Source organism: Silurus meridionalis, chromosome 7 (genome assembly GCF_014805685.1).
Source record: "Silurus meridionalis isolate SWU-2019-XX chromosome 7, ASM1480568v1, whole genome shotgun sequence".
NCBI lineage: Eukaryota > Metazoa > Chordata > Actinopteri > Siluriformes > Siluridae > Silurus > Silurus meridionalis.
In genome coordinates, this window is record NC_060890.1 from 15,605,047 (window position 1) to 15,624,499 (window position 19,453).

The 19,453-nt window shown below is 36.9% G+C and overlaps 1 protein-coding gene across 4 annotated transcripts in view; it reads left to right on the forward strand.

Annotated features, from left to right (window-relative positions):
- The first annotated feature begins 3,886 nt into the window (after positions 1-3,886).
- The window catches only part of waca (WW domain containing adaptor with coiled-coil a), a 27,610-nt gene continuing 12,043 nt past the window's right edge, over positions 3,887-19,453 (forward strand). For 2 of the 4 annotated variants that reach the window (XM_046854367.1, XM_046854368.1), the window contains exons 1-6: positions 3,887-4,151; positions 4,358-4,391; positions 5,174-5,366; positions 10,789-10,877; positions 17,240-17,355; positions 18,252-18,376. In XM_046854367.1, coding sequence (XP_046710323.1) covers positions 4,111-4,151; positions 4,358-4,391; positions 5,174-5,366; positions 10,789-10,877; positions 17,240-17,355; positions 18,252-18,376 — 598 coding nt within the window. In that variant the 5' untranslated portion in view covers positions 3,887-4,110. The remainder of the gene's footprint in view (positions 4,152-4,357; positions 4,392-5,173; positions 5,367-10,788; positions 10,878-17,239; positions 17,356-18,251; positions 18,377-19,453) is intronic. The other 2 variants (XM_046854370.1, XM_046854371.1) reach the window with 1 other exon arrangement.

Here is a 19,453-nt window from a genome sequence, read left to right on the forward strand (position 1 = left end):
CCCCCTTTCTTAAATGCTGTTCTGTTGCACACTTGTTTGTGTATCCATAATTATTTTCTCTCTGTCTCGTGTATTTGTAGCGGCACCTTTGGACAGTATTCAGAAACTTGCTGGATATTACGTGCAGTGTGTGAGACAGACACAGCCAGAGGGCCCATACCGCATCGCTGGCTACTCCTTTGGTGCTTGTGTGGCTTTTGAGATGTGCTCTCAGCTACAGGAAGCACAGTGCCCTGTGGAGTACCTCTTCCTTTTTGATGGCTCCCATTCTTATGTGGCAGCACATACACAGGTGGGACCAAATGTCTGTCTGTTGTGTCTAGTGGTGGATATTCTTCCTCAAAACAGACACAAATCATTATTTGCACATATCTCTATATCTCAATAGTAACTAGAGCTTTATAATCATTTTGTTTATATCCCATGTCTTATAATAAAAAAAGAAACCTTGACAGCATGTGCTTGTCATAGACGTGTGTAATTTATTTGTGCGCTTGTGTGTAATGTTTATATATAATATACATTTATTTTGCCAATAGATCTACCGAGCCAAGCTGACCCCAGGTGATGAGTCTGAGGCAGAGACTGAGGCACTGTGTGCTTTCATCCAGCAGTTCACCAGCATTGAGTACAATAAGGTAAACCCCAATAGGAAGTTAGCCTTCAGGCTTTTCCTCCTTTTGTCTCTGATTTGTATGTAAAAAAAATAAATGTGTCTTTATGCAAATCTGCTTCTTTTCTGTTTAAGCTGAATTGTTTCTTACAAAAGCAATGCTAAAGTACTTTTCATAAAGCCAAGGCCTTGAGCTAGAACCTGCACAAAACTGTTTGTAAAGTCGTTTATTACAGCTTAAATTAAATTTACTGAGAACAGAATACAAGTTACATGAGAGAAAAATAGCGCATTGTAATCATTATAGTTCTCCACATTGCTGTCTTACTCATTGCTCATTACTTTAACCAAAACTTTTATTGTAATTTTGTAAGGATTTCTTTTTTTTTTTTTTTTTTTTTTGGCAAAGACCAATTTTGTTTTAACAATATACACTATGCAGTGTCTAACATATTTCTCGTGTCACATACGTAGCTTGTAGAAATCTTGCGGCCTTTGAAAGATCTGGAGGCACGAGTGACCCATGCAGTGGATCTGATCATATCTAACCATAAGGGCATTAGCCGTGACTCCCTCCTCTTCGCTGCCTCTTCATTCTACTACAAACTGAAGGCTGCGGACTGCTACATCCCGTCTACCAAATACCATGGCAACATCACTCTGCTGAGGGCCAAAGCCAGCAATGACTACGGAGACGGACTCGGAACTGACTATAAACTGCATGAGGTAAATATATGTCCCTATGTGTATAATAATGTCATCATAAGCATAAAAGCATTGTAATGTTCAATATGTATTTAAAAAATTTTGTCTTCTGTACAGGTCTGTGATGGAAAGGTTTCAGTTCACATGATCGATGGAGACCATCGTACCTTCCTGCAGGGAGCGGGAGTGGAGTCCATCACGAGCATTATGCACAGCTCTCTTGCCGAGCCTCGCATTAGCATCAGAGAGGGTTAAATTCGGTCATCTCCTTTCTTTTTTTTTTCTTATTGACCAAGCATTTGCCAGTCTTATCTAATCTAACTACTAATCTAGTCTTATTTAACGTGAGGAAAAAAGCAGAATGGATTTGACCTCCAATACATTATACATATTTTGTCCTGTTCCCCATTTTTTTATGCAGGGAATGTATCTTTTTATTGGCCATGTGCTAATCTTCAGATTTTCTAATCCTTTATTTTTGTGTGTTTTCTTTATTGTGAAGATAATTTTAATTGTCTTGTAGCCTTAAAAGGCTCATTAACTACCATAACATTCAGTAGTGCCTAGATAGAAGTACCAAGGCTAATCAACTTTAGTGGTCTGCTTAAAGGTACATGATTCGAGTTCTGTTACCTTGTAACCAGATGCTCCTCATTGACCAAATGATGCAGACCTGTTTGATACATTCAGATTTACAGAATGATTCCAAACCAAGATACTAATGTTCCATTTACCAGTATTAACACCTTATTGCTTGCCTGTTGTCGTCTTAATCCTGGTGTTAATGTCTTCGTGCAACAGTTATATTACTGCTGGGTATACCAGCGTGGAAATATGTCGCACATCACCGTCAGAGCAGTGATCGAACAAAAAGCACTTATAAAAGAGTAAGATTTTTACAACGGAGAATATGAAATTTAGTATTGTGTGTGTGTGTGTGTATATACATATTCAATTAAAAAAAGTAAGGTTTCTTGTGAAGAAGCAAAGACCTACCTGACACTGATGGGACCACGATTTTACTTCATTCATAATAATCTGTACTAATGTTACTGCATTTTGGAAAAATGTAATGCTGAATATGTGCTTGCCTGTAAACGGACCGGCAAATAAGTGAAATCTTGCTGTGTTTTGTGTTTATCTTCCAATGGATTATACCAACATTTCTTCATTCCTTAGACATGGTTATAAGATGTATGTGTTTATACAATGTCCCCTGATTCCAAAATGCTCAGCATTTAATCAGCAATGTGCGCCAGAATGGGTGGATAAATAGTTATAGTGCAATATGTATGTTTTTTTTTTTTATTTGTGTAGGTCCACAGTTTACTCAAAACGCGGAGTTGCTATTTTCTTCTTGATGTTATAATGAAGGGTTTCATTCAGTACTGGACTGTAATTCTGGACATACGAATGAGTCCTGATGTTTTTCCTGCTCCAGTTTTATGAAGAAAGGCAACACAGTCAGAGAGCTACTCTCTGGAGATTATCCGAGACTTATCTTTAAGTCTATGACGAACTGGATGCCTTTTCTGATGTGCTTAGTGCACGGTTTATTGATGTGGCTTTGTTATATATATTCTCTTATTGTGATTTTGTTTTTGTGTAATTTTTCAAATATTTATTTAGTAGTTCAAATAAAGAACCATCACTAATAGATCTTTGCTTGGGTCCTTTCTTTAATGTCTGGAAGTTTACAATGAGAATGTATAAAGAACAGTCAGTGAATTACGTTTGGATTATGCATAAACAGTGTAAGGATAAACTGTTAACTTTTTTTTTCGGGTCATTTAATGCCTCGTTCTGTGGAAAGAATCTTTTATACCTATATATTTTATAAGTATTTCTGGCAGATATATAAGCTGCTGATTACAAATGATGAAAAACAAGAATGTAATTAAGCACATCATGATATAGTTTGAGCAAATATCTGTTATGGTTAAGGCACAATAAAAAGCAACATTGATGCCATGTGTAATCTGAAGCAATTAGAGACGGGGCAAAACTTGGACAAAAGCACCTGAAGTTTGACCTTTTTATTTCCATACTAAAACCTAGTTAATATGTATGGATTATGAGTTCTGTGGCTGTCAGTTGGGATGAAAAGATACAGTATGAATGAAATATTTTATTTATAACATTGTTCTTATAGTCTCGGCATAATGCTCTTGCAACAGTATGAATAGTATAAAGAAACATGTAAAACATAAAGTGAATGTATCTCTTGAGTAATATTGACAACTATTATATATTAACTTATAAAGTATAATTTAAAAAAGGAAAGTAAAAAAATTGGGTTAGCTCTTTGGTTAAGATGTTGGACTTCTGATCAGAAGGTTTAGCTTTTAACCCTAAACTAGATACGGGCGTCTGCCAGATGCTGTTCATGTAAACGCAAATAAGTAACTCGATCCAATTCCTCAGACACCGCGCTGAGGCGCAGTCTCCTTTGCTTTCGGAACTCGACGGAAACCACCGAGTACAGTCGAGTTTACCCGATGTCTCGACAAAGGCCCCGGATGAAGGGGGAAACGGGGCGGAGTGATGTGTGTTGAGAATCGCCCGGATGTAAGCGAGAAGGGGCGGTGCAATGTGGAGACTGAGAGTTTGGTGTGGGAGAGGGACATGGACCGAGGGCGCTCTTCCGACTAGCAGAGGCCGAGAGCGACTCGCACAGCCAAGAACTGTTGAAATAATAGATGAGATCGGGTCTTTGATTTAGCCTAAAACAAAACCCAGTATAAGCAACCCATCTTTCACATCTACTTCACGCACACACTAACACGGCATTGATGGTAATGTATACAAGGAAACAACCGAGACTCGGCGATGGGTAAAGACCTCTATTTTTTTTTTTGCACTACGATTTTTTTCCTTCTTTTCCTTCTCCTCTTTGACAGTCCGCCATTTTTAGTCAAACCAAAATAAGTAGAAACTTAGCTTGTTATGCTTAATGAGCTGTTGCGTTGTAGTCAAATGTTTAACTGCAAAACATGTACGACTTTTACTCTCTCTAATACGTTTTCTCTCTATTTCTAGGTGCAACGACCGAAGGGACTCTCAGCCCTACCAGGTTAGCGCTAAGCTAGGCTCAAACAAATCAGATTAAAAGGGCCACTCTGGCGCAGGCTTCTGGAGCATTACAGGCCTCTGTGCGCCAGAACAGGCACCAAACTCTCAATTCGACCATGTTTTTATGTCGCTAACAAACACGCAGCATATACAGCTGGACATTTCTTCTTCTCAATGATCCTGTAAACCGACCGACCGACCGTCGATTATACTTTCGGCTCCAAAGCTTCGCTTTGCGGCGTAACGAGTTCCGTGAGCTACATGCTAGCGGCAAGCTGTGAACTTAGCTGCCTGAGAAAAAGGCCCGAATGTCTCAATGTCTAACGCTTACAGTTTAATGTTAAACAAAAGCCTAAATTTATGAAAACCACCAAATAATTCGGCGTGGTTTGTTTGCTTAACTGTCGTGTTTATAACGAAAACATTTGCGAAGAAATAACATGACCGGTGTTTACCGTTTCCTATCTCTGACTACATGTCAGGAATACGCCGTATTATCTACACACAGCTTTTAGACGTTGGATCTGAGGTATGTTAGATATAGCTGTCATTTATTTCCCACAATTGTTTATCCCTTTTACCCCCGTTTTACTGCTCGTGTTAAATGTCACCCTGCAGTGGGAATCGAATCATGACTCAACCTTATGTTAAACGCTGCCTGAATGTTTATGAATGTAAAGCCCTCATGGAAGTCTCTATCAGATATTGTAATAGGGTGTATGGCTGCACAGTGAGCCCATGCTGAAGGCAGGAATGTGTTGTTTTTTTTCCCCCCTTTTGCAGACTTTCAAATACACGTCGAAGAGTCACCCAGGTGGCGACCACAGGCATGAGAAGATGCGTGAGAGCAATGATGGTACTCCACCATGTAAGATACTGCGCAGATCAGACAGTCCTGACAACAAGCACACTGAGAGCAGTGCACACAGCAGAGCGAAATCCACACATCTCCACAGGGCCAGAGACAGGGACGGAGGTACAAATACACACACCTTATCCCATACCCACCAAGCGATGCTTACTTAATGGTTTGCAATCCAAGATTCTCACCTCTAATTTTCATCTCTCAGATAAAATGCTTTTTTTAAAAACTATTTAAATAGCCATACAGAAACCTGCCTTGTTTTGTACAAAGTTATGGTGTAGCGTGATACATTTGCTAGCACAGTAGAAAATGCTGAAAATGAGGGGTAACAAATTCAGGTTGTGCTGAAATAAAACCGGGGCTTTTTAACCTTAAATCAACTGTTAGGAGGCATAAGGAACATTGAAGTCTATTTGTTTACTCTGTGTTTTCATGCTTATTGGGTCTGTACACCCAGCCATGATAGACATAACCCTCTTTTACATGCACTTACAGTACAGTCTCAGTTTGGTAAAATCTTTGAAACTTGTTCAATTTTAACCTGATCAATTCTCTATACTATTTCTTTAGCATTGTCCGTGGTGTGGTCTGGAGTCTGAGAGTTTGATTGGTCGAGAATGTAATTCATTCAACAGTAAATCCGGGTAGCTTTCGACCTGGCAGCTTCTTTTAAATGTTTATAGTAATAAATTCCTGAAGTTAAATATAAATGTTTCAACATTATCTGCAAAGCGGCAGTAGATTCTGAGCCCTATTTCATTTAGTTTTTGCCATGTTTACACTGTCACTTGAGTGTCGGTGATATTCGAGTTTCAGTGCTGCTCAGCAATCTTCTAAAGTGCAGGACCGGGGAGCATGTTTTAAGAAATTTACATTAATAGCGAATTAGTGAGTGCAAATTTAGCTTGTAAATGTAGAACTCGAACAGATGACTCGAAACCTATTGTAGCGATTGAAGTAAATGAGTGAAAGAAATAATGTACTCCTCAGAATTAGGGGTGTAGATTTAGATCACAGCGTGATAAAGTATATCTGTACAAACATTACCAGGGGTTTGCAGCTGCATCTGATAGGTAGATATGACTCGAGTTCTCTGAAGGAGCGAAACGTTTCCTGACACCATTTCCAATAGCGTATCGTTAGTTCGAAAGCAAACATGGTCCTAAATTGTTGCAGAAAGGGCAGCATTTATTATTTTAACCAGAAAAAAACATGCTTTTGGAAATGTAGCTGTTTCTATAGTGAATCAGTGTCATGAATTTCTTGATAGAATATTTTTGAATTATTTTTGATTATTGGTTTACAGTTAGTCTTATGTCTGAACAGTTTACTTCATCTTTTGTCAGAAAATATCCTGATGAAATAACAGGTTTAACGCCTTGGTTTAGACACTGTAATATCCCGTGGGAAAGGATTAACTTAAAAACATAGATGCTTCAAAATGAAAATGCAAACAAATGTGAGAGAGACAGAAGTTCAAGGAGGTTTCAGGCTGCTTTAGATTTGCATGGGAAGAGCTCATATACCAATCTTAACATGAGCTGTACATATTGTGCATGAAACCATATCAGGTGATGACAGCATACAAACTTCCACTTCTATCCTGTGGAAATCTTTCCCACTTCTTGCAGATATCTGCATTTGACCCATTTTTGGGAACTTTCACTCCCCCAAATTAGTACCAAGATGCGCATGGATATTGCATATTAAAATAAAATCAACTCAAAACATTGTTTTTTCAGCCCTATGATTGCAACATACGTGTTTAGTCAATGAATTGTAACGATAAGCAGATGAAACCGTTGACTTGATGTTTCTCCTGTATAATTCATTCTAATGATTTGTTGTCGCTTCCTTTTCTTTATCCTCTTAAACATCTGTTGAAACTGAAGATGTAGATTGTTTATTTTTTTAATGTTTAAATGTGCATTGGTTCGCAGGTATTTTGTTAAAACAATAACATGTAGCCATTTCAAGTCACTCGCTTATTTTCAGTCAGATGATTGAAATGAACTGAAACTAAATGGTTAGATTTTTAGGGGCTTCTCACTCTTCAGTTTCATCTCTTAAATAAAGTGTATTTTGAAATCTCTGTTTTAATAGCCATACAGAAAACCATCTTATTTTTAACCAAGTCATAGTGTAGCCTAATACCCATTCTAAATGCATTGGCTAGCATTCCAGAGCAAGTATTTTGCAGAGGTTAAAGTAGTAACACAAATTCAGGGTTTTCATAAGATTCCAAACTAGTGCTTCCTACATTAAATGAATTATTAAAGGCATAAGAATGTGCAAGGTAGTTTGTTTACTCTGTTTTTGTGTCTTTACACCCAGCCATTATGTAGACCTCGCCAAACCATCCTCTCTTTACATGCACTTAGAGTTGAGCCTCAGTGTGATTGAAACTTGTTGAAAGTAATGATCATCAGTACTCGATAGTAAACACATCACATAAGCATAAAAACCTGTGTTTCTGTCTGGGCAGCAGATTTAAGTTTTATAAACGGAAACTAACTTGAAATGTTCAGCCTTGTTAATTAAAAATGGAGGAGAAGGACCGCTGAAGTTGGGCAAGCAGTAATTACAGCACACCCCTCTAAAAGACATGAAGCAGTGCAGCCTGTTTGACTTTCTATTTACATGAGTGTCACAACCATGCAAATATACTGCTCTGTGAAACTCCAGGCACACAAAGCATGACTTTTGTAGATTTTGATTTTAAATAGTGTTTTCTGCCTAAAGTGTTGTGCGGATTCTGTGGAGTTCAAAAGATCGGACATGTGAAATCAGTGTATTCTGTTATAGTATAATATGCTGACAATTAATTGTTTTGCATATGCTGGTCACTTAAGGATGTGACGTATGTCACTCTTCTCTTTGTGGACTGTGTGAGCAGTTTTAGGAAAGAGTGCATAAACTATGGCGTCTCTAGGTGTCCAGCCTTAAATGAGGAAAACACCAATGCGGTTTATTGTCTTGTGCTGAAGCACTACATATTTCAATACTATTCAATCCTTTTCTGTACTTTAATTCCATGGTGCTTTCCCCCCCAACTTCGGCTGTATGGTGAAATTAAAATGTCAGCGCTCCTGAATTTACCTAAATGGACCTGTAAAAAATTCAGGGGAATTTTTTATTTATTTATTATGGATTAAGGTCACGAGCATACAGAATTTCATAACTTCATTATTGGCTTGTCAGTATGGACTGTTCATTAAGACTTTGTAGTCTTTAAGCGAAAGGTGCATCCTCGTGCTAGTGTAAATGCGTCAGGGTCCAAGAATGATCAATTTAGAACGTTGCTAGAGATTCTGTAAATACTGGTAGTACAGTGACGGAGATGATGCAAGCACAGATTTGCTTTTTAAACTTGGTGCTCGGTTAGGTGCTTTGTTGAAGATGTAGGCCTTTAATGTTTATTTGAATACAGACAGTGACTCAGCTGTTTCTCTTGCCACAGCCAGTGGAAGTTCATTCCACCACCTGGGTGCTAGCTGGGAGAAGAGTCCTGACATGTCTTCCTGCTATGCAGATTGCATTATAATCCCTGGGCATAGCATTTTTATGTAGAGTAATAACAGTTTTAAAATGCATGGTGTCTGTGCTCAGGTATTTTGAAAGAAATCTGTGGCCTGTGAATCGATATTTGCTTTTTTCTCCTTAATTATCTTGGAGAGTTGTAGATCATATGTATGTTCCAGAACAAACTTCAGAATAGATATATGATGTTGTACCATAATAATACTTTTGTGATGCTCAATGCTCAGTTTTTTGAGACATTTGTGTAAAAGTTATTAAAATAGTCTATTGTTCTGTGTTACCCTGCTGCTAAAAGGTATTTTAGGATGTGATGTCTAAATTTTACAAGACACGGTGAGATCTGGAGCCTTTTCTGCATGTAGCATGCAGTACTTTTTCTGTCAAGCTGATAAAAAATTATTTAGCACTTGTTTCGCGGAATTCTTTTCCTGCACCATATCGATGATGAATTTTTGATTAGTCAGGCGTTAATCATTTTTTAATTCATTTTCTGTCACTGCACAGCTGACAGTTAGTTCCTTCAAGACTACAAAGAACTTCAGTGTAAGTTTTATAGTGGCTCTAGCTAGTTTGTTGCTTTTTTCTGTAGGCTTTTGTCATTTCAACACAAATCCACTCTGTGTACAGTGGAACAAATGAAAGTTGCCCGAGGTGCTACACAACACACAAATGAACATGTGCTAACACAAAACTAACTAGGAAACTACAGGCCATGCATAAATGTTTAGTGCAAACTAGGGCTGCAGCTATTGATTTTAATAATCGGATATTCTACTGAGCTCCATGTGGAGCCCTAGAAATGATCCCAAACTTTAGAAACATTCGGTTGTGTTCTTTGGCCTGAATCTTCTCCTCGCCCCTCGCAGTTTTCTCCCAATTCCTCCATTTTTTTTTTTTTATTATTTATTTATTTTTTAATATTCTGTAGCTTCTTTGTTAACCTGTCCAGGGGTCTTATTTATAAATGTGGAGTACGCACAAAACGGGGCTGAAAACGTGCGTACGCCACTTTACACACAAAGGTTGTAAGTAAACAGAGTTCTGCGTGGAAAAGCAGAAGGGGTATTGGCCATAAATATAGTGCTAAAAGTGTAAAAGAGACTGTAAGAGTTTAGCGGTTGGTGTGTCAGTAATGATGGTCCGTAGGGAAACGCAGTGCTTTGTAGTTAAATGGACTAAACAAAGTATTCAAATTCCTAAATTTATTCGTTGTTCATATAATTAATATTGTGCATGAAAACATTGCACAGATTGCTGCTAAACCTCCAAACAGTTTAAATGAATTTGTTCGTGTGTCTGTCTCTTAGGCTAGTCCTTTTGGGTTATTAAGTTGCTTGTGGAGGGAAACTGGCTACAAGTGCAGAAATGCTTCGGTATATTTTTCCCACACCGCAGGAGGGTGAAGCATTGCAGATGAAGCAGTGCATGCTGTTATAGAAAATGTAACCGGTGAAAAATAAGATATAGGATTGAGCATTGCTGTGGTATAATACGTGACCGGATTAACACTGATGTTCACAGGTTGAACAGGATGCTGCTGTTATTAAAACGTAATGTTTCATATGATTCTGTTAAGATAACAGAACATTAATTTTAGCTTTATGCTTTAGATTACTGCACTTGTATATAGATGTAGATAATCAACACCAGACCAATCAGACTTGAGAATTGAGCACCTCTGTGGTATTACTCACGTTGTTCTACTCTGCATATAATCAATAGCTTCACTGTTGTGGTTTATGTTCACATTAGAGAAATTCCTTTTTTCATGACTGTGAGCCCTTCATTTTTAATGTAACTGGTGCTATAGAATCTTGAACTGAATCAGAAGTGCTTTTCATTTTTGTACAGCCAATAGAAACTTTAATAAAATCTTAAATTGACTACAAATGAGCCTAGTCCAGGTAATTATTTTGTTGCGTTTGAATTCTTGTGAATGTGATTTTTAAATAGTTTTTTTTTTTTTATATATATATTTATGTATACATTTCAGGTACCAGTATTTCCCCTCAAGAGAATTCTCACAACCACAGTTCTCTGCACAGCTCCAACTCTCACTCGAACCCCAACAAATCAGACACAGTAAGTACCTGCTTGTCTTTGTTTTGCACTGTTAGTGCTCACACGTGAGATAATAAATAAAAACATAATTTTCTTTAGACTGTAGTTTTTTAACAATTATACTCACGGTTCCACCTCCATAATTCTGTAATCCATTATTTCCAACGAGGCAGAAAATGAACGGTGTCTCTAATTGTTATGCAAAGATGTCAAAATAACATAATTCGAATACAGAAAAATTAGCGAGGCAAATAATTTGCTTAGTTTAGTCCATTTATCTACACGCAGAGCACTGTATTTCCCCGTGAACCATTATTACTGCCGCACCACTCGCTAAAGTTTGGCGCGCTCTGGACAGGTTAACACAGTCTACGCAAAATAAAATAAAAAATGGAGGAACGGGAAGAAAACAAGGACAAGGAGAAGATTCATAGGTTTGCCTAATTCTGACTTTCTCATAATTCTGACTTATTTATTTGGGTCAGCCCTTCTGTAGTGCCAGAAAACTTTACACGTTGAAAATAATATAGGCTACAATCAATAGAATCGCATTGTATCAAATGAAGACTCTGATCCCTGGAGAGAACTCTTAACAATCAGCTCCGGAGGACACGGAACAAGAAAGATGACACAGAAGCAGCCTTGTTTATACACCGCAACAGCGTCAAACTACAGGCCAACAACATGGTTACTAGTGGATGCACCAAAAAGTCAGAATTGCAAGAAATAAACTTCATTGAGAGATTTAGGCAAAAGAAAACAACAAAGTTTGCAAACATTTCAAACTAAAACATTAAGAAAACACAGTACAGGGTGTTTACTTTTTTTTTCTTTTTCCTAATCTAAAAATTAATTGTATATTTTTATTTATAAATTTGAATAAATAATGTACGATTATTTTTTTTGTATTCAAATTGTTATTTTGACATCTTTGCATAACAATTAGACGCGTTTATTTTCTGCCTCGTTGGAAATAACGGATTACAAAATTATGAAGGTGGGAGATTTTTGTTTTTATATATATTTTTTAATTCATGTATTTGCATTTTATGTCATATGGCATCGAAATGGGTTTAGTTTTCACAGATATTCTTGTATGCAATTTCAGCAATAAATTGTAAATATTTCTAAAAAGGAAGCAATTTACTTTAGTTTTAACATTCTCGTCTTATTTTCTCTTGCATATTAGTTTTTGCTCTTTAATTAAAAAAGTACTTTTTATCCGAATACTCGATTAATCGTTCGAATAATCAATAGAATACTCGCTTATTAAAATAATATATAGCAAAGGCTATAATACTAAAATATTGAACTCTAAGTGCTGTTAATGTGATTCCACTCAATAGGAATACTCAGCTTGTGCTCTTAACATGTGCAATCTGTCTCACACGGTTAATGTTTAGTTCAGTTGACAAAACATGAAAAGAGGAAATACACATCAAAACATTATATTTCGCTTGAAAGACATAACTGATGTAATGCTGTTTCTGATTTGCTGCAGTTAATGGTAAATAAAAACCATCCTTTTGCTGTTAGTTACTCGAGTGAACAATTTTGCTCAGTTCATTTTGGTGTAGTGTTTGTGTGGGGGTTTTATTTTTTATTTATTTATTGGGTTTTGAGTTGTTTTCATTTGGCTGATTGAGATTGTGACAGTGTGTGTCAAATATTGCTTTCACACATGAATACTGTTTGATTGGTCAGGAAAATGGCATGTGGTTCTTGAATGTTAATATTATTGGTTTTTATTGAGCACTGTTTTTTATTGTCTTTTATATAAAGACCGCCACCAGTGATAAGATTTCTGTTTCACAGAAGGAAGAAAAGGGGAAAGCGTTTGGACAAAGGGAATGTTATTAGTTGACTTAAAATGTGAGCAGGACGTGAAGGTCTTTGACGATGTCATTCCAAAATTTGGGTTATTAGCCGTATGGTTTGGTTTCAGAGGTTCAGTTTTATTAATAATTGTTGAAGTGGTATAATGTGTGTTGAAAAGTGTACTTTGGTATAATTGAGGACTGTAGGAGCAGATATTGATGCCTATTTAGAGTTTTACGAGAAATGGCGAAATTGCTGGAAATTGCAGTAATTTAAACATGATTTAATTATTTAACTTGCACATTTTAGCGATATTGAAATGCAAGTACCATTCTAAGCCGCAAAATGCCAATACATATAATTCAAGGTCAGAAATAGGTCCTTTATTGTTTGTGTGTGTATTTCAGGCATTCCTTTTTGCCATTAAGAATTAGGTGTCACTTTATATATTCTTTGCCTTTGTTCCTGTACTATTGCACGTCAGGCAGGAGTCACTGATGCAGCAACAGGTTCTATAGCAAAGTTGAAAGTAAAGGTGATGCTACCTTAAATTGCATTTACTTTCAGATGGACAGGGAAGCTTGTTTTTTGTTTTGGAGGTTCAGGGGTATTGTGCACATCTGGATACAGGTGGCCTCTGCATGTCTGAGAAAATTGACCAAAGTAAAAAGAAGTTGTTTTAAAACCATAGTTGTGTGAAGAGCCATAATGACTGCAGAATTTTACATAAATTGGCTTGGATGTTTTGAGAGTCCAGTCCTTGTCTGTTGTTGTCAACCTCCTCCTGTGTTCTGACCATCTGTCCCTTTCTGTTGGTAATCTCTGACTGTGTTGGTAATCTTAGAGGGGAAAGATTCGAAAGTACTACATTAACGCTATGTTAACAATGTTTCAGTGTTTTGATTAGATCTGTCTTTCATAACCTCTGTGATGAAACCCCCTGCATCTGTCTGTGGATTTAGTTTTAAACACTTGTTGTTTTCTCCCAGTTCTGCTTTAATCGATTCTCCAAATGTCAAGTAAATCACCAATTTCTCCACCTATACACTTCTTACTCTTGAGGTCCTCAATTGTTGTTTTTTCACACTGCTGACACTGAATCATGACGTAAATGTGGCTGTGTGCGCATGTGTATTGAGGGGGAAAAGGCTGATCTGACCTTTTCTTATTCATGTCGCTTGAACACATTGGATATGAATTTGATCTAGGACCACATACTGAAGTGGCTTTTAGGACTGTGAACACAGATTTGTTTTACCTGGAAATGTGAACATTGTCTGAGTTATGTGTTTTAATAGTGAAGTATGTAAATAGTTGATAATCGATTCAAAATAGTGTCTAAATCTTTTCCTGTTGAATTTTTAAAGCTGATGCTTATTTATTATATAAAGTAGCACTATATCAGCTATTCTTGAGTTCTGACCTGGTTAAACGTGTGGCATTACTTCATACATTCGATTGAGGGGGAAAATCAGCAAATCCTCCATGTTTGAGTTGTGTTTTTTAGAGGAGGCTGTGGTGATTCTATAGCACAAACAATACGTTCTCATTGCTTTAATTTAATGATTTTTAGTTTAATGTCATTGTAATATTTTTATAATAGGTTTTATACAAAATTTAGTTTTGCCTACTTTTATGACATGCATGTACCATTTATAGTAAAGCTGTCTGGTCTGTGTACCAGTTAAACAAATGTTAAAAAAAAAATTACTCTTTTAAAAGATTTTTAGAATTTGATGAATGTGACAATGCATCATATTCTTCCATATATGAGTTTTGGGAATAGGTTAGGGGCTGCTATATTTAGATACTCGTATGCTTCGTCTTAAATCATTTTGTCTAGATTAAGTAAAAAGCTTCTGTTCTTCATCAGACCATCTTGCTTTGCAGTGTTTTGCCTCTGCGTGCTTTTGATGTTTTGGTTTCTGTAATCTGGTGTTGTGGGCGTAAAGCTACCACTGCACTGCCAGACGGTTAGTCCTATTATATTTGGCTCATTGGTTGTAATGGTTTGTAAGTATTTCTCACACTTTTATATGCAAAGTGCAAAAGGGGGCACACTTTTGGACAAAATATTTATAGCAACAAGAGAGTTCTAGGTGTTCTAGCTTTTACAGATGTTTTCTTACTAATAACAGGAATGATGTTTGTATGTTGCTGCCTTATTGCGGGATACACACACACAAAATCTAAACCATGTGGAATGCAAACTTTTTTCACTGGGCTGTTTTGTTGTGTTTTCATACACATTGCACACTACTCTCTTTAAACATCTGCCCAGCTGATAGTAACTACCAGTAAAAAAATGTTTGTTTAAGGAATACAGGTCATGTTTTATGAGCTTGAGGATTTTTGTAAAACAGATATTGTGGAAACTGTAGATTTAGTTGTGTGGTGTAAAGCGTTGTTAAATAATGCTTTTGCTGTCTGGTAAAAGATTCTGCAGGGGTGATGCGCCAGTATCTGCCTTACCTAATATTACAAACGCTTGCATCAGGATGCGACTTTTTTCCTCGTGTGCTTTCTGTTTTGCTCCCTTGAACTTCCCCTCCCCCTCGTTTCTCACTCATTTCAGGGTTTCTTACCAGCTCCTCATGATTGCCTCTATCTGTTTCTGTAATGTTGGCTGTCTCTATTTCTACCACTTGCCTGCTTCTGCTTTAATTATTTTTCCTTTGTTTCTGCTTATGCAAAATATTTTGTGAATCAATCCAAAAAAGAAAAATGTAAATTACAGCCATTAACTCTGCACACTTAATTTGTCGTGTAATGAATTGAGGCGGCAACCATAAGTTGATTTCAAATGTATCATAAATTATCATCAAAAAGATATTTTGTTTATTTTTTATTATATATTTGACTAAATGGGCTAGTCAAGTGATTTTCCTTTTAACTCTGATACTTTTGAAGTAGTCCTTTTGTATGTTCTTATTCATGAATTAATTGTAGGTATGCTGCAGGCTCCAAACAATGTTAGCACTGAATTAATTTAATAGACTGTGCTCGATATGTGACTGTAGCAAACTCACTGTTTCCACACTGGAGGAAAGAGAGACAGGCAAAAGTTGCCACAGCACACTGTAACCAATAGTGACTTGACGCAACCACCATAATGAACGTTTGAAACATATTTGGGCAATTTTAGTTTCATAAACAGTTCAAGCAGAGAGAGAGAGAGAGACTGCAGGCGTATGGCAGATTGAGAGTCTGAATCAGTGGACGGAGAAAATCGGGTGTTTGGCATGTACAGTCTGACCTTGTTATTAGTTGCTGTGGTGTTGTAGCAAAAATTACCCTTTCCTTGAATGTTTGTGAGCATGTGTTCATCCACTTGTCTGTCTTTATTCGCAGTGCTTTTTAAACTATTCAGCTTTTTCCACAATTCTTTTACTTTTTGTTTAGTTCTGCACCCAGCCTTAGTAGAATGTTCAGGGTATCTTTAAATATAAATTTGTTAACTTAAAGGTCAAAATGGTACATTTACATTCGTGACATTTGGCAGACATATATTGTATAGAAATTTTAAACTCTGTTTGGAGAGAAAATGGTTAGAAAGATTTACAATGCTTTAAGAATCAAAGTTTCAAACATGCTTGTATTCTGATCTGTTAAAAGAATCCAAAGGTATGCATTTGATTCCATGACTCAATCATAGTGTTGGATGAATGTTGTGTTTTAGATAGGGTGAGATTATACCATGGATTAATTGAGTAATCAGATAAGTACTTCTTTTTCTTTAATGAATAGCAATACTAAATAAGAGAGAGAAAATAAGCCCGGCCTCCTAAATTGAGCAAATAATTTATTTATTTATTTTATTTATATTATTTTATTAATATTATAATTTTTATTGCTGAAATTGCATACCAGAATATCGGTAAAACCTAAACCCATTTATTGCATTTAATTGCCATATTACATCAAATTATATATTCATTTAATGAAACTCATAATTATTCTCACTAATGTATTTATTTATTAAATCTCGCACAGTATTGCGATGTGGTTTTCTCGTCTCTGGAAAAACTGCTTGAAAATTTCCGCAAGCTAAATCCGTGTATTTATCGCCAGCTTTAAAAACGCGCTTTACTACCTGCTCCACACGGCCACTTCAGAGGGACATTTTGAACGCACTGTATATAAATGGAATAAAAAAATGTATTTCAAAATACTAAAAAAAAAAAAAAAAAAATTGGTAACTGCACTGTACGGTGTTTTCTTTGTTCTGATTTGAAATGATCTCAGACTTTTCCAGACTGGAAACTTTCTGCCATTTTCTTTGGCCAGAATCTTCTCCTTGCTGTTTTCTCGCCGTTCCTCCATTTATTTATTTTTTATTTTTTGTTCTGCAGAATTTCTTCTGTGTTTACCTGAGCAGGCCAGAGTTTAGCGGGTAGTGCGTCAGTAGTAATGGTCAGTTAAATGGATTAAATGAAGCATTGTGGCAAATAATTTGCCATGAATATTTGTAATCGAATTACTCTAGTTACTTGAGGAATCGTTTCAACCTTTAGTTTTAGCTATATCTGATTGTTGAATTTATTTGTGTCTGTCTCTCCCCACAGGCATACGATCCTGCAGATGACTGGTCAGAGCATATCAGCTCTTCAGGGAAGAAGTACTACTACAATTGTAGAACAGAAGTGTCACAGTGGGAGAAGCCCAAAGAGTGGCTGGAGAGGTACACGCATGCTTCTGTAAATAGCACCCCTTTTATGTCAGGTGTCATCATTTGTTACTGTTTTCGGTTTGTTTGCTATAGTATTGTGTTCATTGAAGTTGTAGTTATGGGTTGCCATTGGGACGAAATAGTTATTCACTTTATCCTTGTAGAGTCATGTCTGTGAGGAGAGCTGAGTATTGCCTAGTTTTGCAATGTAATAAGTTTTGATGTTTCAGAAATGGTGACTAGTAAGTAATTGTCAGTTTGATTACTAAGTGTTGGTGTGTGTCTGTTGTGCAGTGTGCTGATGCTACTTCACAAGACTTTTATTAAGAAGGAGGTGCAGGGAGTCCAAACATTACTTAGTTCATTTTGGTGCAAAAAAAAAAAAGAAAACATTGAGTGCAAATGTGAAGTCATTCCTCTACTGTGGCTGAAACTCAAATATTCTCAAATGAGCCTGTACAGTAATTCTGCCTTAAAGATTGAGAAATTTGGGATAATGACTCTAAAGTTAGCATAAACTTTAGCAGACATGTTTTCTAATGATTTGCATTTTGAAATAGTACTAATGACTCGTGGCTCGTTTGTGCCAGGGTGATAGTACACACCATTTCTGATAGTACCCATATATTTGTGCGCAGCACATATGGTATCTTGGCAAGAAGGGCAATCCGATTCAGCATGGGTACTTGGTTACAGCAAGAGTTTTATTTAAAAAAAAAAAATTTTGGCAATAGAAATAATGACAATGTGGAATTACAGACTTCTTACTGCACTGTCAAGTGGAAAAAACATGATTATAGATCAGCCTGTCTATCTCTACATCCATGTGGCCTATTTTTTCCCCCCTCATGAATTGTCTGTCTCTCTTTTTTTTTTTTTCTTTTTTTTTTCCCTCTGGTGTGATACAGAGAACAGAGACAAAAGGAGGCAACAAAGATGGCAGCAGCACCAGCAGTGGTCAATAGCTTCCCTAAGGACAGAGACTACAGACGTGAAGTGATGCAGGCCACTCCCACTAGCTTTACTCCTACCAGTGAGTATTGGCAAATGTTGCACCTCTGTTCACAAAGCTTTTTTCTTCTGAACATTGTTTGTTTGAAGAAGCTTCTGATTATTTTTGTGGCTGACATTGAGCACACTGATGTTCCTGAAGAGAGGATCTTAAGTATTTGCACGTGTTTAGTGATAAAATGTCATTTGTGAACTTTCTAATTGTGTATTACCATGGACATTTGAGCTGACCTAAGAGCTCCCAGTGGTGCACTTTTGTAAACCTCTGAGCAAGCAGCAGTTGTGGTAAGATTGTGTTTAGTGCATGCCTGGTTGCTGCAGAACAGCTTCCTTGTGTAGCAAGTTTGAGATTCTTCTCCGGTTGCCATAGGGTTGTGCTGAGACGTGGCAGAAATAAAACTTCAGTTGTGTTTCTCTGCTTTTATAACTGTTGTAATTCTTTTTTGTCTGTATTGTTGTACCAGTGTATGCAGTGTATGACATGGAGAAAATAAAGGACACAATTTTCTGCAATGCAGTGCAGTGTCCTCTGAGTCCCTTTCCAGTGTCATTGTCGTGCCTCCAAATCTGTTGTCATTGATCGGCCTGTAACCAAAATTAGGTGGATGAAATGGATGGGGAAAAAGCTAATAGCTTGTGTGTGTGTGTGTGTGTGTGTGTGTGTGTATGTATGTATGTATCTGGAATGTGTATAAGATGATGTTTCATGGTTAGCGTTGCTTTTCAGTTATTCCACTGGCATCGCGTCTCTCTCTCTCTCTCTCTCTCTCTCTCTCTCTCTCTCTCTCTGTGTGTGTGTGTGTGTGCTATTTTACTGTGAAACAATTTGTAAACACCTCTGTTCTTAAGATTTTGTCATACTGGGAAAACTTTGCATTGCAATGTGACTTATAAAGTGCTGAAGCCTAAAATTATTTTTTGTAGCTCAGCAAGTGATTGGTGGACCAATGTTATGTTGACATACAGTACATGCTCTGTGTGTTCAATACAAATCTAAAAGCTACACAACTGCTTCTCTAAATACAGCTTTGTGAGCATCTTGATAAAAGACAAAAAGCTGTAGGACCACCATCTTTAGCATGTCGTGGCCGATTCGTTG